The following is a 24285-nucleotide window of genomic DNA, read 5'->3' on the forward strand; positions in this document are numbered from 1 at the left end:
GCTGGGTGCTGGAATGGCATTACGGCAGCTGTCTGGCATGCTCTTATTCTCTAATGTCTATGGCTCATAGTCAGCCTTATAACTAGCTATGGTAATACAACTTTATATATTCAGTTCAGGGAATAAGAATAAACTAACTAGGTTATATAGGCACCAGATGATCTACAGTATATGAAATAACAATACTTATAGAAAGAGATGTTGTGGATGGACAAGCTATGTCTATCCCAGGAACACATGCCCAGTGCTATTAATAGAAGAATAGTTTCCTGACAAACAGCCAGGATGACCATATCTGATGCAAGAGGCTGAAAGTGCTTGGTCACTATGTCCGGCTGCGACCAGAGGCGCCATTTCAGCTGGGCCATTCTGGCTAACCTGGGGGGAGGGGCTCAGCTGCAGGGCTGGTGTGTGTATGTGGATTTGACACAGGAGGGATGTAAAACTATACCAGATCTCTACAGGGAGTAGAGTGCTCTCCTTCGACAACCATCTATCATCCATTATTCCCATTCTGTTGATTTACTCCATGTGACGGAAGACCTGTAAAATCAGACGGAGGAAGGGGTGGCTCCTTAGCTGGCCTTTCTTTTCTCTGTTCTAAAGTTTCAACTGGCCCACCCCTTGCAAACAATGGGCTATAAGGAAAATAAATGTTATATGTGCCATGTTGTAAACAGAATAGAAAGATATATTCAATCAGTGCAACCTGATGCATATACAGTATGTACTCGTTCTGTTAGACTCAAATAATTGTATGAATACATCACTAAGGACAAGTGCCACTTACCAAGGACAAACGACAAAGCACTTTAGACAGAGCCGCATCTGACAGGGTTTGGCTCCAGCTGCTCTCTCACAACCACATCAGCTGCTCCAAAGAATGTGTGAATCATTCTCACAGAAAAAGGTCCCCTTATGATGAGATAAGGTCATGTCTGGCAATCAGCAACTGGGTAACAGAAATAATCACACACGTCCAGCCAATGACCTTGATTGCAATAGTGGAGCCACACCCTGGCTCATCGCTGGCCACGTGACACACACACACACACAACGTAGCTTGCTCTCTGTAAATAGTGATAAAAGGATGATATACAAGTAGGTTGGCATTTATTGTCATGAGTCTGGTCCTGGAGGCAGAACTGAGTGATTTGCTGCAAAGTCAAAATTGGCTAAATTGTAATAACAACAATGATATTTTTGGTCTTCATTTAAGGTTAGGCATTAGGGTTAGCAGTGTGGTTAAGGTTAGGTTTCAAATCAGATTGTATTACTTTGTATTACACTCTGCAGAGCTGCCTCCAGAATAAGATTCATGACAAAAAACGCTAACCTGCAAGGTATACTGCCACAGACTGAGTGGTCTGGATTAGACATGATTATTAGTTGGCCATTGCCACTGGAGACAGAAGTGTGTGTCTGAGACATGTGCTCATGGGCCACACAGGACAGAACAGCTGCCACTTCCAGCTGACACTATGGTCAACTGTCTGGAGGAAGGGAAACTACACCCCCACCGCATCGCTCCAATCCTCTTGTCTCGTTACTTCATCTCTCTCTCATTCAGAAAATTGGGACTAAACAGGGTCTTATTTATTAACTATTTGTTTACTGTGCAATTTAAATGTCCAATGATACATTTATAAACTGAAATCTTGCACTTCTTTAAATAAGTAGCGATTATGTCAGTGGAAAAGTTAAAAAGTGAAAAGTTATCATGCAGTGAATAGATGCCTCAATACAACATTTCTCCATTAGAACTCCACCAAGTCTCTCCTTCCAAGTTCATTTGACTTTCTCTTTTTTTTTTCTCTTTCCCTTCCATGACAGTTATGATTTAGAAACAGAAGAATTTTATATCAACATTAGTTTTATTTGTATTAATCTTAGTTATGTCATTCAAATACCGTGGCATAGTGTCTCACATAACATGCAGTTTAAGTCAATTAAGTTTATCACTTTGCTTGCGAAAAATGGAATGCTTTAAATGTGACTCGAAATAGTAAATTATTTCTAGAAACATTTCCATTTCATAAAACTAAGGAAAACCAGAACAAATTTGGTTTAGGTTTAGGCTTAAAATAATTCAGTAGATCTGAACACATGATAATGATGCCCAAAGCATTACCAGCACATGTGATGACATCTTATGGTGAAAATACATCATTCCACTTCACAGATCTCTGGCAGTTATTAAACTACTCTCTCAACAGTCCCATATTTTCTGTCACTTACCAAATATAGCTGATAAATCACGTTTCAGAAAACTTTTTTCAGAAAACAAGTTTGTATTGATAAATTATCATATGTTTTGATGGTGAACAACACAAATGCACATTCTAATGTAAATCATAATAACAAACCAAACCTTTTTGTAGGTCAACTTGTCTATTTAATATATAAAATACCATAAAACATACGCAAAAAGGGGAGGGTAAGAAGGGACAAATGGATACTTTGGTACAATAACAAACACTTTTTGTAAAAGCAGTATAGAATTTGTAATAACATCAGTGCATACTTTATTTATGAAAATATACACAAATTGTATATCATTCTCCAAAAACAACAAAAAAGTTCATTTTGTTTACAACAAAAAGCAGACTAGCCGAACACAATATATTAGCTATAATTGTACTTTTTTCTTCAATTTCTATTTTATTTCTGTGTGATGTATATTCTTATTAATATTACATTTCATATGCATTTCCTATAATAGGATTCATTCTGTTTGTGTTATGCCCATGCATTGACATCTTTGTGTCTGGTCAGAAATAAATTAAATGTGTCTTGTCCTCACTTTACTATCTGTAGACTAAGTTTTGTACATTTGACAAAAAAATTGCAGCATTGAACTGGTTATTATATTAAACTTGTTTACCACCTTCCATGATCTCACATGTACTAATATTACTACAGCCGTTTTGTTTTACGTCATAAATCGTGCAATTTTAGTACACCCTTTGAAGAAAAAACTAAACAACAAATGAAAACAAAACAAAAATATTTTAATATATAATAAAATAAAATTCAAATAAAACAAGATTCCTAACCTACACAAAACCGCAAAAAATAAAATGGCCTTTTCTATATCATCATTACAATTACCATCGATGGTCACAATAATGATAATATTAACAGTAATAATAGCAATTATCATAGAACAATTAATAAAAACAGACAATAGAACTGTCACCAGCACAAATTAACACTGGAAAGTGAGATTCTCTAAACATCATTCATTATATATGGGGAATATGGGGGCGCAGGTTAACTATTGTCATGACGATTGTGTTTTCATTTGTGATTACAGTGACCCTTAGTGTTGTTCTGGGATAATGTCAGGGCTTTATACAACACCTCGATTGGCCAGCGTCCATAGTACTAACCAACCCCATCATCTGCTTCCGCCTGTCACCATTTAGTCTAGGTATGAAACATCGCTTCATGGCATGTGGCCCTATTCAAGACATGGCTACCATTATTATAAAAAAACTTAAAAAACATCAGGGTCAACGTTTTGTTCAAAGCTCAGGACACAACAGTCTTACAGTCTAAGGGTGTGTGAATATACCGGCAGGCGTGATCACTCTCTCTCTCTGCCATCCACCTCTAGACGATCGTCTAGACTCCTGACGAGTCAGGCTGCACAATCCCTATGGCAACAACTACAACGATATAAAACGATAAAGAGCCAATGGGAGGTCATTTGACCCTGTTCTGGACGGAGTGCAGAGTATATGCGAGTATGGTGTTTGTGTGTGTGGAGCAATGAGGCGTTTTGGCAGAAAATTGATAGTGGCAGGGGTCAAATGAGCGTGAGATGGACTTGTCTTAAGTCACTGGTAGGGAGCGGTCGAGTTTACACCACGGTTCAATGAGTGAAATGCTGTAATTAATTCATGTGGCCAGGGAACTCTCCTCTAACAGAAAGCACAGGGGATACTTGTCTGGCTAATGTGTGAAAATGTGTTTGTGTGTGTGTTGAATGAGTTTGATGTGCCTTTGCCTGAGGACATGCAGACATGACTGTCCCTTTCTGGAGGACACCTGGCTTTTAAAGAGAGGGGGCATTTTGGGGGCTTGGGGGGAGGAAGGGGTTAAAGTGCGCTCCATCAGAGTACTAACCACTGCTTACTCAAACAGTCCAATCCACTGCTACTTCCTTTTCTGTCCCTCTAGCACCCTCACCTGGCTTTGCAACCTAGTACACTTATGTACACACATAAATAGAAAGACCCGATCCACTGAGAATCAACACATTAGCTTTTAGGGATATCCTGCTGAACATATGTGAACATATATTTCTATATACAATCCCTGTCATCTATCGTTTTCTCTGCATCGTATGCAGTTCATCACTTACTCTCAAAATCTGCTATCGCTGCTGTTTAAATATATATTTATATGCTCTATATGTTTACCCTCAAAAAATGATGTCCCTGCTATACAAAAGCCATACAGAAGGAAACAGAACAAATTGTTTATATACACAGTTCTTCACTTTTTCTCCCAGTTTACATCTCCTATTCAGAGCCTTCTGAAACACAGGCATTGTTTAACAAAAATATTTTTGTGTGAGTGTGGATGGATTTGAGCGTGGTGAAAATCGAAAAGTCAAGAAGGTAGTAAAAAAAACACAAAAAGAGCATTTGAAATAAATATCACAGAACAGGAAACACACGCAGCATCTGAAGTTGATCGGTAGGTATCTGTAGCATGTGTCATAGAGCTAGTGCAGCCCTTCCCTGATAAAACAGTATTTGACCTAGATAAGGTATCGATGTTTCAGATTAAATACCTGGCTAAAACTAAACAAAACAAGGATCGTCCACTTTAGAAGAGTAAATCCTGTTTTATAAAATGGATAGCTGATCAGATTGACTCAGTGAATTTTGGGTTCTCAAATCTAAAACAGAAATGTTAATAGAAATTTAAAGATGGTTGATGGACAACAGTCAGACAGAGAGAGGACGCAATATATTTAAAAAAAAGTTAAAATCTCATTCACCAATCTCATACTCTTTACAAAAACACCAACAGCTGGATATAACAGTGCCACTGGGCAGATACAAAGAAGTGGATTCATTTTGGTTGTTCTACTGTTTCTCAACAGAGCAGTGCAGCTGGACTAGAGACCTACTGTGGATAAAAGACAGGAGGATACCAGGTGTGTATTATGTGATGTAGAGGGTGAAGAGAAAACCCAGCAATGTCATTAGTCAGTCAATAGTCAGTCAGTTTTGTAGCTGCTCTCTGTCCCTTCAAAACGAAAAGGAGGCCGAGCCTGCTTGATCAAAAGAGAACTCATTCATTCCAATCCTAATCTTGTCCAACACACTATGTTGACATGTAATCCCTGGTTCGGTAAATCTGCCCCTATAGAGGGTGTTTGTATAAGTGTGTGTGTGTAGTACAATATAGTGTAAAACAGTATGCAGCTTCTGTGTCAACGCATACATTTGTGAGAGAAAGAGTGTGTGCAAGAGTATAAGAGCATGCGCAAATGGGCGTGTCCGGTGCATGTGTGTGTGTTTGTGTGTTGTGGAGGCATGGGTGTGAGGTCAGCATTTACTGTACATACGGTAAAAGGGTGTGGGATGGGGCATCTCTCCCCTTCACTCTCTTGTTCTACACATCTATGTGACCCAGGTGTCCAGTCTCATTCTTTTCACGTTGGCCCCCTCCTGCTCCTGCTGCTCCTGAGTGGACGAGGGCCTCAGGAGCCCCATGGCCGAGGAGGCCCCTCCCTGGTGGTGGAAGTCCTGGGCCTGCCCCTGGGCCCCATTGTCCCGGTCACCCTCGTAGGAGCTGCCGTTGCTGCTCAGGCTGCCGACGGGTGAGCGGCCCTGCAGGGTGGACGGCTCCAGGCGCAGGGCCCCTGGGTACTGGCCTGACAAAGGGGCCCCTGTGATGGTCACTAGGCCCCCTCCTCCGCCACCCCCAGCTGTTGAGCATGGGGTGCTGCGGTCGCGGTTGGGCGACACGGGCTCTGACTTGATGCTGATGTTGGGGTTGGTGTTAATCGTCAGCATGGTGCCCTGAGGTAAGTGGCCCACCGGCCTGGAGGGACCGAGAAAAGAGAGAGAAATGGTGAGATGTGTGCTGACATCTGCTGGTCAGCCTGGGTAACTGCAACACTACTTACAAACACACATATCAACATCACCACGAACATCACTTTAAATACAGGATCCCAGAGAGGGACCTGCTAACCAGCACACAGTGTAGTAAGCGCTGATGGAACATAGAGTCAACACCTCCACACAATAGGTGGAGGGGGGGGGAGGATCCTAGATGACAAATGTGTCAGCAAATTGAGTAGCAGAAAAACAAACAGAACCTTGCAGAGAGAAAGAATGTAATTGTTTATGGGAAAGGTAGATAAGTGTCCCTTCTATGAACCACGTAGGTCTTCAATTCTATGTGCCGTGCTCTGTGTTCCACCCTACTCTTCATACACACCCTGGGCTGACAGCTCATGTTTTGGCTAATTGCTAACGACAGGTAATGTTTTACTGCTAAATGTTTTAGGGAACACTGTGTCATGACGTAGCTTTTAAAAGCGACTATAGGTTGATGGACTGAGGTTAGACACAAGAACTGAGGCGCAAACAGACTGGATGAAAAGGCCACACGGAAGTGCACGGTCCACAAGCCATGCAGACGGACTCTGGATTCCGAAAGACCACTCCCATGCCTTGTGCCATGTGTCCACAGTCACTTATCTATAGCATTAATAAGTCATGCAATTGTACCCAGACATCTCCAACTTCACACCCCGCCAACAAGTCCCATCTGTAAATTCACACAGCCCTCAGCACCCTCCCCCTCTCTCCCACACCACTCCCAAGCACCCTCCCCCTCTCTCCCACACCACTCCCCTCGATTGGAAAATCCAACTCACTTGAATCACTTCACCCTTAAATCAGATCACCCTTCAAAAAGGTCCAATGCAGCCATTTTCATCTCAATATCAAATCATTTCTGGCTAACAATTAAATATGTTACTGTGATTGTTTTCAATTAAAATAGTCAAAAAATAAACAAAAATAGCTTTTTAGCAAAGAGCAATTTCTCATGAGTGTGGAGTGGAAAACTGAAAACTAGCTGTTATTGGCAGAGAGGTTTGGACATCACCAGGTGGTAAATTAGTGAATAGACCAATAAAAAAGATATTCACCAGGCAGGCAAAAACTTCATCCCACAAAAACAAGCAGCCATTTTTTTTCCAAAAGTATTTTCAAACAGCTCCTACACTAAAAGGGCCTTTTCACAGTATTATTCCATCCTCAGTGTGGGAATATACGGTGAGCTCCAAAGGTATTGGGACAGTGACTCATTTTGTGTTGTTTTGGCTCTGTACTCCAGCACTTTGGACTTGAAATGATACTATGAGGTTAAACTGTCAAGCTTTGATTTGAGCGTATTTTCATCCATATCAGGTGAACCGTTTAGAAATTACAGCACTTTTTGTCCCCCCATTTTAGGCACAAATAAGAATAGAATGTATTTCTAAACATCCCTACATTCATGTGAATGCTACCATGATTACGGATAGTCCTGAATGAATCGTGAATAATGATGAGTGAGAAAGTTACAAATAGCATATCCCCAAGACAAGCAAACCTCTCACCATTAGAATAACAGGGGAGGTTAGCATTTTTCGCGGGGTATGATATTTGTGTGTCTAACTTTCTCAGTGATCATTATTCACGATTCATTCAAAATTAACCAGAATCATGGTAGCATCCCCATTAATGTAGAAGTGCTTAGAAACGTATTCTATTCTTATTTACACTAAAAGTGACTCCAAAATGATTGATCACAAAATAAGGTGAAACAACAAAAACAGTGATGTAATCATTGCGTGCTAGGAATATGAGACCAAATACTAAACTTTTGACTTCTTTAATACACATAAGTGAATTTGTCCCAATACTTTTGGTCCCATAAAATGGTAGGACTATGTACAAAAAGTGCTGTCATTTCTAAACGGTTCACCAGATATGGATGAAAATGCCCTCAAATTAAAGCTGACAGTCTGCATTCTGTCACTGTATCATTTCAAATCCAAAGTGCTGGAGTAAAGAGCCAAAACAACACAAAATGAGTCACTGTCCCAATACTGTTTTTGCTCACTGTACATAACAAACAGGTAAATCATGTTTTTGACTGCACTGGGCCTTTAAGCTAGTGTACTTATAGGGCACAATGACCCATTCATATTATTTTATATATTCACAATTGCACAATAAAAGATGCAAGAATTTGATTCTGTACCCTACAACACACACACATACTCTCGCTCATGTGCACACTCACTCCCTAAACCCTTGACTGTGTTACTCTGCCACTATGTACCACTTTATCAAGTGTAAGCCCGGCATTATGGACTTGTACAGGTTGATGGATTATAGTGTCACAAGGGTCCTGTTGCTATGGAGAATAATACAGTTAGAGTCAGCAGGCTGGTGACAGTGATGAAGGCTCGCTCTTCAGGTTAGCTCAGAGCGCTAACACAGCTGGCGCAGTCAGAAGCACACGGTTACAGTACAGTACAGTATAGCGCCATTTCCCAAAACCTGGTCCAGAAGGACCATTGTGTGCATAGTTTTCACATTAAACCAATCTCTCAATAAATGAGCTTAAACTAAGTTGATAGTGAGTTGCATGGATGATTATTACCAGTAGCTTCTGTTGAATAGTTATTGGATCTGGTTTTAAATGAAAACCGGCATGCATGGGGGTCCTCAAAGACCAGGTTTGGGAAACAGTGCCATGCTGTGTGGCTAGTTATACACTGAAGATAGAAGAGGCTGGTGGGAGGAGCTATGGGAAGATGGGCTCATTGTAATGGCTGGAATGGAACAGTATCAAACACGTCAAACATTTGGAAACCACATGTTAAGCTCTGTTCCATTCATTCCATTCCACCCATTACAATGAACCCATCCTCCTATAGCTCATCCCACTAGCCTCATCTGACTGAGGAGATATACAGTACCAGCAGAGACCCTCTTCCCTGCCAAATAGCAAGTTTGATTGAGAGGCCATGCTGTAAAGGGAGGGTAAACAAGAAAGTTTGAGAAACTAACACAGGGAGGGTGATTCAGAAACCTGCTCTCCATTAATGTACATAACAGACAGCCCAAAATCTTGTCAGAGTTAGAAAATACTTATTATAAACATGACTAAATCACTCTACATTCAAACTTAGTCAAACATTGGGTATTCATTTTCTAAATAAAATGTCATTATAGACTCATCATTTTGAATTTATTGACCAAGACATCAATGTAGTCCCTAAATAAATGTTATTTTATCGATTCTATTATTTTTCCCTTTCCTGCAATGTAGGGTAATCAAGCTGGAGTGGATGTGTTGACACAATTATTCCCTATCCTGTCGCCTGTGCAAACAAACAACTATTCCTTGAGGAGAAAGGAGCTTTCTCTGAACTAAATAGGATATTATGTGCACAGCACACAAATCAGCAGTGTGTACACAAACAACTATTCATTTCTGTGTACATTGTAAAACATGCATAAGGTAGACACATAAAGGTAAGCCTTTCCCTGAACAAAACAGCTGGAGAGAGAGACAGACAGAGACAGAGAGACAGAGACAGAGACAGAGAGACAGAGACAGAGAGACAGACAGAGAGACAGAGACAGAGAGACAGAGACAGAGACAGAGAGAGAGACAGACAGAGACAGAGACAGACAGACAGAGACAGAGACAGAGAGACAGAGACAGAGAGACAGACAGAGACAGAGACAGAGAGACAGAGACAGAGACAGAGACAGAGACAGAGACAGAGACAGAGACAGAGAGACAGACAGAGACAGAGAGACAGACAGAGACACAGACAGAGAGACAGACAGAGACACAGAGACACAGAGACACAGACAGACAGACAGACAGACAGACAGACAGACAGACAGACAGACAGACAGACAGACAGACAGAAAGCGATATTGAAAGGAAGAGAAAGACAGAGAGTGAGTTAAGTGATAGACAGATAGCAACATACTGAGGTAGCGAGTTGTGTGTGTGTGTGTGTACCATTTCTCCAATGCAAAAGGACATGTCCTTAATGCAAGGACAGACAGAGACAGACAGACATGTTCCCTAAACAGGAAGCATTTCTCCAAAACCCCTTAAACCTCCTCAACTCAGACCCTTTCTCTCCTGAATGCATCAGCTGGGTTCCTCAAACACAGAGACCAACACATCCTGCAAGGCTGAAGGCAGCAATTGACGTGTGGAAAACGATTCAATAAACAAGTCACCGTGGGAAGGCTAGCGGGACGCCCTTGACACAGCATTAACATTTAGATTGGTGTGCTAGTCAACAGGTGCACGCTAGTTGCAGTGAGTCTTTACAGGAGGCTCTGGAATGATTGGCCACTCAGTGCAAGAGAAGGAAGTGGAGAAAAAAAAACCGGCAGAAATCATTTCCCCCGGCGAGTAACCAGGGCTGACAGGGAACGCGAGGTTTGCAGTGAAAAACCGTCAATCACCTTTGATTGGAAGTGTCTGCTCACTGCAGCTACTGTGCAAGGGAATAAATAACAAAAACAGTGGGACTGTACGTATAGCCTATGTAATCAAACGCTTGTGTGAGAGAACAAATCGTGGGTGGAACGTGCTCTTCAGGGCAAAATGAGAACGGTTTGATCAAGTGCCTTACTTTGAAGCAGCAGTTTCACTGATCATATGAAGTACGGATGAGTGAAATCTGACTATTGATCTTACTATCAGGCCATCCAGGTGAGAGAGATTAATAGACCTGTGCTTCAAGACAAAAAAGGAGGACTACACTACTCATTCTTGGTGTGTGTCAATGCGGTCCTGTGAGACTGACGTACACAGCGTTGGGCGGCTGCCATATTTCTCTCTTTGGTTCCAACACTCAGAAACAAGCCTCAGAAACAAGATATAAAAGAAAGAGGAAAGATGCAGATCCGGGTTCAATACATGGCTGTGTCGCAGCCGGCCGCGACCGGGAGACCCATGAAGCGGCGTACAATTGGCCCAGTGTCCTCCAGGTTAGGGGTGGGTTTGGCCGGCCGGGATGTCCTTGTCCCATCGTGCTCTCGCAACTCCTGTGGCGGGCAGGGCGCATGCACGCTGACACGGTCGCCAGGTGTATGGTGTTTCCCGCAACACATTGGTGCGACTGGCTTCCGGGTTTATCAAGCAGTGTGTCAAGAAGCAGTGTGGCTTGGCGCGTTGTGTTTCAGAGGACGCACGGTTCGCGACATTTGCCTCTCCCGAGTCTGTATGGGAGTTGCAGCGATAGGACAAGACTAACTACCAATTGGATGTCATGAAATAGGGGGGGAAAAGGGGAAAGTAATAATATATAAATAATGTTTTACAGTGTAAGTTACATGAAATCTAAACTGTTATACCTTCATTATGTTCTTATGAATTGAACCCAACCTGAGAGCCGCACAAACTTAATTTGATACGACAAACAGTAAATGCATGATGATAACCACACATGTAGCGCTAGATGCTAATTCCTTCACCTCAGGTTAGCAGCGAAATTGGAGATGCAGTTAGCCATCTCCCCGTTCTGTTTCTCTGCGCCCCACATGCTGTGGACAAGGGGGAGAACAAACAAGCGGTTACATACAGCTACCCCGCGGCTAGCCTAGCCACCACAATTTAACTCTAACAATGCTAGTAAAGAGACAAAGCTGAGAGCTAATGAAGATCACTAACTAGCATTAGCCTACAGCAGGTGGTTATTCCAGCCATTACAATGAGCCTGTCCTCCTATAGCTCCTCCCACCAGACTCCTCTGATGCATACTATAGCAAGTGGATACCAGTGACGGTCTGAGGTGTTCAGTTTGGGTCGCAGTTTATTGTAGCTAGCAACCATGCTATGCTTCTCTCGAGGAAAAATGCTTAATTTCATGGCAAATGCCAATGATGCACGGCTTTAGTAAGTCAGACTTGCTGATGGAATTGTGTGCAGACAGTAAGTGCATGTGTGTTTACGGGTCTATGGGCTAAAGAACAGGTAAGTACAGAGGGATAGTCTGTATGGCATGGGTGAGAAGTTACTGCTCAATGATTGGTCACATAGTATGGGGAAAGTTTTGGGTTAATTCCCTTTAACTACAACTCATGAATTGAGAGCAACGCAGATATCGGTTTAGGGCAGGGGTATTCAAACTTTTTCAGAGGGGACCCCATTCCCCCCATGAATTTCCCCCATCCCAACCCAAATCTAACAACACAATGTTAAAATCGAATGACACAACCGTCAATTAATTGCATTTTCTGTTGTTTTTGTATATTGTTCCATACAATAATCTGTGCTCTTAATTGTATTATTATTATTAACAATATGGAGGGACCCACTAGGGGTCGCGACCCCAACTTTGAATGCCACTAGTTTAAGATGCAGCTAGCTACACTTATACAATAGGGTGACCGGGGAAGTGTACTTACACCAAATTACTGAGTGACGCCAAGCTGATCTGTTGTTGTTGTTGCTGCTGTTGTTGTTGCTGCTGCTGTTGTTGTTGTTGCTGCTGCTGGGATACTACTGGTTGCTGTTGCCAGGTGGACATGTTGCTAGGCAGCAACCCTGATGGTGTGAATGTCTGGAGTGCTGTGAGATCTGCACTTGTCAGCTGGTACTCTGAGATGGAGGGAGGGGGAGGGAGGGGAAGAGAGGGAGGGAGAGAAATGGAGAGAGAAGGAGAAATACTCACACATTGATCAAAGTGAATATGCACACGATTCACTTACAGTGGTAAATTGTGTTATTTTCTGCCTTTGCCAATTTGGGTAATTCCAGAGCAGACTGACAAAAAGAAAATAACTGAAGAAACTAATCAAAAGTATTCACCCTTGTGTTTCTGTCATCCACTGGCCATAATACACTTGCTTTAAGACATACTACACAGACATACAGTGTGTATGCAATTCCAATATTCTGCAAGCTTTGCCCGTGAGCAGCGAGTACCCTTTTCCTCTTTTACTCACCGGTGTTGTAGGCCGTCTGCATGGAGGAGAAGGGGGCTAGGAGACTGGGCGTCGCCACGGAAATCACTGGTGTGGACAGGTTCCCTTGTGAACCGCCTAACCTCTGAGCATTCTGGGAGGACAGAGGACACAGGAAAGACGCTTGAACATCAGGACGCAGGAAGTAAAGACTTATTTTAAACCAGAAGGTTTGTGCCCAAGCAGTACCATGACATTCGCTAACAGTATCAAATAGAAACGAAGGTGAGGACATCCTGGCCTGTACGGTTCATGGCCTGTACGGACTTCTCTATGACACGGAAACACCAATATTCACGGCCACGTGAACGAACAGTTGGTGGAGGTGTTCGGAAGTGTTCCACTCAAATTGAGAATCATGCGGATTGCTTGAGAGGCATGCATCGGGCAGAACAACCAGAGTGAGCGACAAAGTGATTGTGTGTGTGTTGGTGCGTGGTGATAAGTGTGTGAGTCGGGGCTCAGACTCTCCAGAGGTGGAGGTCATTGTGCCATTGGTGTCACCTTGTAAACAGTTTGTCCTAGTCAATGGATACACACACACTCCAGAGAGTACTGTAGCCTATACACAATGACCTTCTGTCCATCCCAACATGGATCACACACACATGGAGTTGACACATGCACATGCCAAAATACATACAATGCATTCACATAGAGCTTTACCTCCATTTTGGATTTACCACACATAGTATGCATACACACTATTCTATAACATGCAGTACCAGTCAAAAGTTTGGACATACCTACTCATTCAAGGGTTTATTTTTTACTACTTTCTACATTGTAAAATAATAGTGAATACATTAGAACTATTAAATAACACATATGGAAGTATGTAGTGAGCAAAAAAGTTTTAAACAAATCAAAATATATTAGAGATTATTCAAAGCAGCCCTTTTCCTTGATGACAGCTTTGCACACTCTTGGCATTCTCTCAACCAGCTTTATGATGTAGTTACCTGGAATGCATTTCAATTAACAGGTGTGCTTTGTTATATTATATTTATATATAAATATATTTTGATTTGTTTAACACTTTTTTGGTAACTACATGATTCCATGTGCAATTTTATAGTTTTGATGCCTTCATTATTATTCTACAATGTAGAAAATAGTAAAAAAAAAATTAAAAAACATGAAAGAGTAGGTGTCCAAACTTTTGACTGGTACTGTACATTGTACTGTGCTCTTATTCGACTGATACTACACTGTAAATACTGTATACTAATTATCTACTAATATACCAGTACGACAGTATACCAGTATGACACTCATGCCTGTGAGACCACAGTGTTGACACAGCAACCACAGTCAAGTCTAGGAGTTTCTATTCACCTCACTCACCAACTCCAGCTCCTCATCGGTCTGCAGGGGGCAGTAGGACAGAGAACACGGGTTACAGCTCTGTACTAACCTGCTGATCTAGGATCAGCCCCATTCCTAATCTTAACCATAGGCCTCATTAAGGGGAAATGCAAAACTGAACTCAGATCAGCTTCTGGGGGGATATTTCATCACACACTCACGAAAATATCAAATTCAGAACGGCAATGACGAGATGCATTTTGAAGTCAATCCTTCTTTAGCACAGTCTATAGCCGCACTCAGTGCGTGCCAAAATCAACCTTTCAATTTAATCTTATTATAATTGCTGTCCTATTAATTGTTCAATTGCTTTATTGAACAATTGCTTTACATCCCAACCTCCTAAAATGTGTTGAGTCACAAGACACAATAAAAAATAAATACCTCTATTTCAACCGTTTACAAATCAAACAGCATATGCTTCATTTTGGTATTAAATGTTTATCTCAGAAGGAATAGAGATTTATAAAGATTCAGCAGCCCATTGTTTTGTGTCTGGCGGGACACCAATTAAGCATTTATCAATGTGAGAAAACAACAGACTCAGTTTGGGCCAGTAGGGCTCCCCGTAGTGAATCTCTCTGTGGCTCACCAGCTGCATCAGGCTCTTGCCGCTCTGGGAGGTGATGACCCGGAGATCAGGCTTGCGGCTGTTCACCATCTGAGTGCTGGGCGGAGGTGGAGACTTGGCCAGGTCTACTTTCCCCAGGCTGTTGCCGTTGGAGACGGAGAGGAGGCCGGGGGAGGCCCTGGCACTGATGTAGCCGTTCGCTGGTTGAGAGGGAGACGGAGAGGAGATATTAATATGGTGTTAAGGAATGGAAGGAGTGTTTGTGTGGTGTGTGTATGCCTATCACTTACTGTAGGACAACTGTAACGCTGTGAATATTAGTATGAATCCGTAAACATTTCTCGTTTGACCCTTTCACGCATTACACTGTAACACTACTGACAAAACCTCATAGCTTTTCACTACAGGAGCAATGTCACTCCTATGTCAACCCTACGGCATCCCTATGTCAACATTCAGACAGTCCCCTTCCGGTTACGCCATGTGACACATCCCTAAGAGAAACAACCTTTTGTTATTACTCAAGACATTCCAACCTCCTAATGTGTTGTCTCATAAGACACAATTAAAAAAAAGATAATAATAAATACCTCTAATATTTTAATTAGTTTACAAATCAAACAGCGTATGCTTCGTTTTGGTTTCACTCATTATGAAGGTCTAGCCAATGAACGGCTCAATGGTGAGCAGTGTTAATCTGGGACAGCATCAAGCTACTCAGACAACAGCATTCCTTCTTGCCATGGGACAGACCCTCAGCCTGATTTCCCCTTACTTGGTTAAAAGGAGCAGTTGACTCAAAGAAAGACAGGCTCACTGTGTGGATGGGGGAGCGGGGGACTTTCCCAGCACTGTCAGGAACACAACCAGGCAAACACAGACAGTAGACACACACAGACAGAGAGAGAGAAACAGAGAGAGAGAGATATACAAAGAGACATGCACACAGTCAGACGCACAACTACACACGCGCGCACACACACACACTCCCTAGAGCTGGGCAGGGTTCTGCGATAGCAGATAAAAGTTGCTCCATGACGTGTCCCAGATGCTACCAGCATGTGACACCGTTTCATCTCAGTCACACATACTTCAGTTCAGACACACACACACACACACAAGTGGCAAGGAGAGAAAGATGTTTGCTCCAGACTCATTTGTGTCAGCAGTATCAATAACACACTACTTCCATCAAACATACAAATGCGTAACAGTTGCCATAATTTTGCTCGCGCCATTCACAACTGGATAGAGGACTCTGGGCCGCCAGTGAAGGTTACTTTATTATGAGGTGTTTTGGGATGGGAATATGTGAATTCACGTGAGTGTGAGCCACAGCCGAGGCAAAAGTGGAACAGGGCGATGGTGGATTTTTGCATTGTACCTGACCTAGCAGACAGACACTCGCTCAGTCCTTCCTCTAAGAAACTGGACGCTCACTCATCTACCCCAGCAACAGAGGGAGATGAAGGAGGAGAAAGAACATGTGTTAGTCAGATGTTGGCCCCAGGCCCTGGGCTCTTTGAACAACAGGGCTCTAGTGTGTAAGAATTCACACTCATTATGTGTCTGTGTGAATGCTTATCCATGCATGTGTTTGTGTAAGTACATGTTCATGTATGTGTTTATGTGTTGTATGTATGCATGCATCAACATATGCATTTTAGTGTATACCTGTGAGTGTGTGTGTGTACTCGCTCTCCCAGGCTCTACTCCTATTACCCAGTGCCGGGTGTGGGAATCTCAGGAATGTCGGGTGACGTCAATGGTGACATTCCCTGAGCCCAGAGCCTGGGTCTGTGTTCAACAGCTGAGAACGACAGAGCGAGGGGGAGGAGGATTTGGAGGGAGGAGGGGGAAGAGAGAGAGAGTCAGCGGGCTAGCAGGGTGAGTCACTTGAGCTGCGTCTTGGGACCACCGCACTGTTTACTGCACTGGAGGGTTACTGAGACAACTCCGGTTTAGAGAGAGAAAGGCATTGTGACTACTGTGGTCCCTGTTCCATGACTTTGTGACTTGGGTCTGATTCTGAAACTTGAGATAGGATTGTGTAACTCATTGTCGTACGAGTCTTTCATTGATATCAATGTGAAAGCCGAACCTATGCTCACAAAATCTAGGTTAAGATTTGTTGCTTAGTGCCTTAAGTCACAAATAGAAAAACATATTCTGCTCTACATAATAATAATACAGCCATTCATTTTTGGGGAAGATGTTGTAGCACAATATCTGATAATATTGTAATCTACCGATGACTGCATGCCTTGAGCAATTAGATTAAAAGTGAGGCTCTGGCCGGTGTCAAAGTCACCTCTGAGGAGATGGCTCTGCCAAGACAAGGTACAGTTTGAACCACAGGGGATAGGAGTGTGTGTGTGTGTGTGTGTGTGTGTGTGTGTGTGTGTGTGTGTGTGTGTGTGTGTGTGTGTGTGTGTGTGTGTGTGTGTGTGTGTGTGTGTGTGTATATAAAGGGGGGCATGGGGGAACAGCTGCGATAGAGGGAGAGAAGGACAGAGAGAGGGAGGGAGAAAGCGGGGTCAGGGGAGACAGAAGAAGGGGGGGTGAGGAGACAGTGAAGATGCTAGGTCAGTGTTCATGTCATTCAGGTCTCGCTCTACACCTCTCTTTCTCCCTCGTTTCCTCAGTCTTTCATTCTCTTTCCCATCAACCCCCTGGGCTATTTACAAGCGGCTTTCCTGTGACCCTCAGCTGTCGCTGGCCAACAGGTGTGTTTGTGTGTGTGTTTGAGTACATGAGTGCCAGTGTCAGTGTTTGTGGGGATTGCAATCGACCAGCTATCGTGACATCTTTTTCTCTTCCATCAAACAGTGGAGTCTGTCCCAAAGTGTAATCCATACACATTTTATGCTTTACTATAACCCACAACTCCCATCACGTCAAGGAAAGCCATGAAGGGTAAAAACTAACAAGCTAATGATCTATTGTCACAGCTACAACAGAGAGACGCAGTTCACTGTGTATACAGTATCATCTTATTTGCTAGGTAAAAACGACTCAACTAGGTATTTTAGCAGAAGTAGACGTCACTTACGAACAGGGCTCGGGCATCCTCCGTTGGAGTTGTTCAGTTCACCTCCTAATAGAGCACCTGTGGAGGGAAGAACAGAAGACAGCGGCCATGTTGAAAAGGACAAGTTGAAACATACGAGTTGATGTGAATTGTAAGAATTGCAAAGAAAACATGAACATGAATAATGCTGAGTCCATAACATTGATGCTGTTCATCGACTACAGCTCAGCGTTCAACACCATAGCGCCCACCAAGCTCAGGAACCTGGGACTGAACACCTCCCTAGATCCTGGACTTCCTGACGGGTAAACTCCAGGTGGTAAGAGTAGGCAACAATACTTAACCTCTCTTGGGTAGGGGGCAGTATTTTCACGTCCGGATGAAAAGTGTGCCCAAAGTAAACTGCCTGTTACTCAGGCCCAGAAGCTTGGATAAGCATACAATTGGTAGATTCGGATAGAAAACACTCTGAAGTTTCTGAAACTGTTAAAATGATGTCTGTGAGTATAACAGAACTGCTATGGCAGGCAAAACCCAGAGGACAAACCATCCAAAAAAAAAAGATGTTCGGCCTTCCACTGTTTCCAATGGCTTTCATGTTTATTATGAGGCGAAGTTCTCACAGATTGCAGTTCCTATGACTTCCACTAGATGTCAACAGTCTTTAGAAAGAGTTTCAGGCTGGTTTTTGGAAAAAATTAGGTAGAAGTTGTAGTTTTCCATTTTGGCTGTAGTGTTTCCATGCGCATGGGTGAAAGCACGCTCTTTGTTATTCATCTCCGGTAATGAACATACTATTCTCCGTCTTAAATTTTATTGTTTATTTACGTATTAGGGTACTTGTTTGACTTGTTTGGATAAGTTTATTGGTAATGTTTGGGATTCATTTTGTATGCATTTTGAAGGAGGGAAACCGGTGGATTATTGAATGAAGTTTTTATGGATATAAAGAAGGACTTTATCCAACAAAAGGACCATTTGTGATGTAACTGGGACCTTTTGAAGTGCCAACAGAAGAAGATCTTCAAAGGTAAGGCATTTATTATATCGCTATTTCTGACTTTTGTGTCGCACCTGCCTGGTTGATAAATGTTTTTCGTATTTTTTTACGCAAGGCGCTGTCCTCAGATAAACGTATGGTGGGCTTTCGCTATAAAGCCTTTTTGGAATCTGACACAGCGGCTGGATTAACAAGAAGATAAGCTTTATTTTGATGTATAATACTTGTATTTTCATGAATGTGAAATATATATATATTTCTGTAATTTGAAATTCGTGCTCTGCAATTTCACCGGATGTTGGCCAAGTGGGACACTACCGTCCCACCTGCCCATAAGAAGCTGATCCTTAGGAACTTTTACTGCTGCAACATCGAGAGCATCCTGACTGGTTGTATCACTGTCTGGTATGGCAACTGCATCACCCTCGTCAGGAAGGCCCTACAGAGGACGGTGCAGACAGCCAAGTACATCAATGGGGGTGAGCTCCCAGCCATCCAGGGCGTACATGCTAGGAGCTGTTTGAGAAAGGCTTGAAAAATTACCAAGGCTTATATCCCCTGGCCATAAGACTGTTCAATGGCTAACAACTACTGCCCCCCCCTCACACCTACACTGCTGTTAAAATGATTATTGATTAGATCTATTACTACCACTACGCTGCTGTTCACTGATTATTGATTGCCATTACCATTCGTATGGGGCAAAAAAGTATTTAGTCAGCCACCAATTGTGCAAGTTCTCCCACTTAAAAAGATGAGAGGCCTGTAATTTTCATCATAGGTACACTTCAACTATGACAGACAAAATGAGGGGGAAAAAAATCCAGAAAATCACATCGTAGGATTTTTAATGAATTTATTTGCAAATTATGGTGGAAAATAAGTATTTGGTCACCTACAAACAAGCAAGATTTATGGCTCTCACAGACCTGTAACTTCTTCTTTAAGAGGCTCCTCTGTCCTCCACTCGTTACCTGTATTAATGGCACCTGTTTGGACTTGTTATCAGTATAAAAGACACCTGTCCACAATCTCAAAAAGTCACACTCCAAACTCCACTATGGCCAAGACCAAAGAGCTGTCAAAGGACACCAGAAACAAAATTGCAGACCTGCACAAGGCTGGGAAGACTGAATCTGCAATAGGTAAGCAGCTTGGTTTGAAGAAATCAACTGTGGGAGCAATTATTAGGAAATGGAAGACATACAAGACCACTAATAATCTCCCTCGATCTGGGGCTCCACGCAAGATCTCACCCCGTGGGGTCAAAATGATCACAAGAATGGTGAGCAAAAATCCCAGAATCACACGGGGGAACCTAGTGAATGACCTGCAGAGAGCTGGGACCAAAGTAACAAAGCCTACCATCAGTAACACACTACCCCGCCAGGGACTCAAATCCTGCTTAAGCCAGTACATGTCCAGGCCCGTCTGAAGTTTGCTAGAGAGCATTTGGATGATCCAGAAGAAGATTGGGAGAATGTCATATGGTCAGATGAAACCAAAATATAACTTTTTGGTAAAAACTCAACTCATCGTGTTTGGAGGACAAAGAATGCTGAGTTGCATCCAAAGAACACCATACCTACTGTGAAGCATGGGGGTGGAAACATCATGCTTTGGGGCTGTTTTTCTGCAAAGGGACCAGGACGACTGATCCTTGTAAAGGAAAGAATGAATGGGGCCATATATCGTGAGATTTTGAGTGAAAACCTCCTTCCATCAACAAGGGCATTGAAGATGAAACGTGGCTGGGTCTTTCAGCATGACAATGATCCCAAACACACCGCCCGGGCAACGAAGGAGTGGCTTCGTAAGAATCATTTCAAGGTCCTGGAGTGGCCTAGCCAGTCTCTAGATCTCAACCCCATAGAAAATCTTTGGAGGGAGTTGAAAGTCTGTGTTGCCCAGCAACAGCCCCAAAACATCACTGCTCTAGAGGAGATCTGCATGGAGGAATGCGCCAAAATACCAGCAACAGTGTGTGAAAACCTTGTGAAGACTTACAGAAAACGTTTGACCTCTGTCATTGCCAACAAAGGGTACATAACAAAGTATTGAGATAAACTTTTGTTATTGACCAAATACTTATTTTCCACCATAATTTGCAAATAAATTCATTAAAAATCCTACAATGTGATTTTCTGGATTTTATTTTCTCATTTGTCTGTCATTGTTGAAGTGTACCTATGATGAAAATTACAGGCCTCTCTCATCTTTTTAAGTGGGAGAACTTGCACAAGTGGTGGCTGACTAAATACACAGTATATCACAAAAGTGAGTACACCCCTCACATTTTTGTAAATATTTGAGTATATCTTTTCATGTGACAAAACTGAAGAAATGACACTTTGCTACAATGTAAAGTAGTGAGTGTACAGCTTGTATAACAGTGTAAATTTGCTGCCCCCTCAAAATAACTCAACACACAGCCATTAAACTAAACTAAACCGCTGGCAAAAAAAGTGAGTACACCCCTAAGTTAAAATGTCCAAATTGGGCCCAAAATGTCAATATTTTATGTGGCCACCATCATTTTCCAGCACTGCCTTAACCCTCTTGGGCATGGAGTTCACCAGAGCTTCACAGGTTGCCACTGGAGTCCTCTTCCACTCCTCCATGACGACATCAGGGAGCTGGTGGATGTCAGAGACCTTGCACTCCTCCACCTTCCGTTTGAGGATGGTGGTATTAATGTTTTGTATAAACCTCCTATCACGCCTTCATTTACACTCTTGCGCACACACACAACTTATGCCATACTTATCCCTGCCTACATGTACAGTACATCTCAAATACTCCAGTATCCCTGCACATTTTGTACTTGCTCTGCACCTGTATATAGCTTCCTCTTATTTTTTATTTCTCCTGTTTTTTATTTTGTATTATTAGTTCAAATGTACTGCACTGTTGTGTAGGGCTTGCAAGTTAAGTATGTCACTGTACTTGTGCATGTGACAAATAAAACTTGAACTTGTGATGAAGTCAACCATTAACCACTGTCCACTCTGTTCCTTACCTGCGCTGGCCGGTCGCTGTGGTAACCCTGGAGACCCAGTGTTCCTCTGGAGAGATGGTTGCTGTGGCGAAAGCAGGCGGGGGTCTGTGAGGGTGGAGGTGACGAAGGAGGTGGTTACCAGGCCGCCAGAGTTACTGAACTGGAGAGCATTCTGATTGGACACTGGCACCGTGACGGGCATGGAGAAAGTGGGCTGTGGGACGGCTGACTGGAGGAGAGACAGGAAGAGGGGCTTAGAAATTTAAACGCACGATTGGCACATGTATAATGTTAAAAACACACTCTCAGAAGCATGTGCATGCACAAGAACACACACATACTATCACACAATATTTGTTAGCATGCAAACTGACTTGTGGAAATAAGAAGCTGAAAAAGTGATCACATGCAAGATTATGTGTACATCATAAAAGCTACATGGGATTGTTATTGCATTGGTTATTGGTGACATGTCATATAGTATCTTTAATTGCAGGGATAATTGAAGAGAAACCATTGGAGAAAAAAAAGTTTTTTTGCACAGAGCTTGGAACTTTGAGTATCTGATATGTAGCCTCAACCTGAGAAGTTGACTGCTAATTTGCTTACTTTTACCTGGAAGTAAATGTTTACCCTTAAAAATGTATATATCTAGCCACTAAAACGTTCTCTAAAGTATCAAGGAGTGCTTTCTTAAAGTATAAGAAGTGTAGTTAGCAAATAGCTTTGAACAGGTCCCGAGTAAGCTAAATAATACTAGCCGTGTGACCCAGCCCAACACCAGGTCCTAGTCAGAGACAGGACCCAGGCCAGGGTTGTCCACTCTTCTGCCTGTAACCCATTTCACCCTGTTCCTCATCATGTCAGAAAGCAGGCAGGGCCTCTATATATAGAATATGGGCCAAGCGTGGCCTGGTACTGTATGTGCTGAGTGGGACCCAGTTTAAAAGAGAGAAAGAAGATGCTCTACTCTGTCCATCATATCAACCTTCCTTCCCGTTAGCCTACAGTCTATTCCACAAGTTTACATCTGGGATGTGTGTGTGATGTTATACAGGGGAAGAAAGGGGAGCAGGGAGGACTAAGTTGTTTTGGTATTGTGTGCTTTGTGTTGTATCTGACTTAATCTGATAAGAGTCCTGTCATTCTTGTGACAAACCATTTGTCAATGTGGGGAGACGGAGTGTGTCCTTTTCCTTTCTTTATAGCATTTTAGTATACTGAATAGTAGTCTGTGTCTGCATTATCCTGTTCTAGTGCCGAACAACAAGAGTGTTAGGTAACGTAAAGACAGAAAGGCATCCGGGCTGTCACTAGTGCTGTAGCTCCTCTGACCCATTAGACCCGTGAGGGTGTCATGTCACGTACACAACTTCCCTCAATATGCTGCATATGGCAACAATGTTCAGGGGACTATGGTGACAAAACCAATCTGCCTTGGACTCCACAATAATAGAGATGTCTCAAATCCCAGAGCACCAGAAACAGAGAGAGGCAGAGAAAGAAAGAAAGAAAGCACGAGAGAGGGTAGGGGAGAGAAAAAGAAGAGCGAAAGAGAAAAAGAGAAAGACAGAGAAAGACCAAATGGGTTAACCTACTGTGCATGCTGGTGGCTAGTTCTGGAATCTGGGGAGGTAGTCTACAATATAAGGCAGAAGGTTACAGCACTGCACACTGGCCAGGCAGAGAGGAGGGAGAAATGGATGGGGGGAGGGATGGAAGGATGGCGGTGAGGTTAGTGTGAGGGGGCAGAGGTGTGGAAACGTGGAGCATACAGCACTGGGACAGCACTCCCTACATACACTTATCTCATTAAAATACTGATGTACACTAAACTGTGCTGTGCCATTTGGTCAGATGTCTCTTGGATAACAAGTTATTCAGTGGTATTGCTACATTAGGTCAGATAACTGCCAGTGGGCATAATCTTAATATTAGAGTAGAGTGGCTCATTCATTGTGTCAAGTACATGGCATTACAAAGGCATTAAAATGAATCATATTGGATAAATAATAGTCATTCAGCTTTTCCTCGGGCTAAGTGGGTTCGTTGAAGGCAGCTCAAGGCCTCCAACGGCATAACAAAAAATGAACCTATTTTTCTCAGCGGAGCGCTACATTGGTGTATTTCCTAGATGCGAGGGTATCAGAATGAATTAAACTCATGCCCTACTTTCCTTCCCTCCCTCTTGTCCTAGAAGCCTTTGAAAGTTCCCTTTCAACTTTAGGAAATGTCTCATCCTATTTGTTAGCAGTGATGGATTAAAACCACAAAAACAACTTT

At 42.7% G+C, this 24285-nt stretch overlaps 1 protein-coding gene across 9 annotated transcripts in view; it reads right to left on the minus strand.

The window, feature by feature from the left end:
* Positions 1–2374: 2374 nt before the first annotated feature.
* LOC112222960 (myocyte-specific enhancer factor 2D homolog) overlaps positions 2375–24285 on the minus strand; it is a 79723-nt gene continuing 57812 nt past the window's right edge. For 2 of the 9 annotated variants that reach the window (XM_042304604.1, XM_042304605.1), the window contains exons 5-13: positions 22024–22231; positions 18026–18082; positions 14995–15173; positions 14373–14402; positions 13017–13128; positions 12477–12669; positions 11544–11612; positions 9011–9061; positions 2375–6066 (exon numbers count right to left, since the gene is read on the minus strand). In XM_042304604.1, the coding sequence (XP_042160538.1) occupies positions 5643–6066; positions 9011–9061; positions 11544–11612; positions 12477–12669; positions 13017–13128; positions 14373–14402; positions 14995–15173; positions 18026–18082; positions 22024–22231 (1323 nt within the window). In that variant the 3' untranslated portion in view covers positions 2375–5642. The remainder of the gene's footprint in view (positions 6067–9010; positions 9062–11543; positions 11613–12476; positions 12670–13016; positions 13129–14372; positions 14403–14994; positions 15174–18025; positions 18083–22023; positions 22232–24285) is intronic. The other 7 variants (XM_042304610.1, XM_042304611.1, XM_042304606.1 and 4 more) reach the window with 6 other exon arrangements.

This window comes from Oncorhynchus tshawytscha, linkage group LG23, assembly GCF_018296145.1.
Source record: "Oncorhynchus tshawytscha isolate Ot180627B linkage group LG23, Otsh_v2.0, whole genome shotgun sequence".
Classification (NCBI taxonomy): Eukaryota; Metazoa; Chordata; class Actinopteri; order Salmoniformes; family Salmonidae; genus Oncorhynchus; species Oncorhynchus tshawytscha.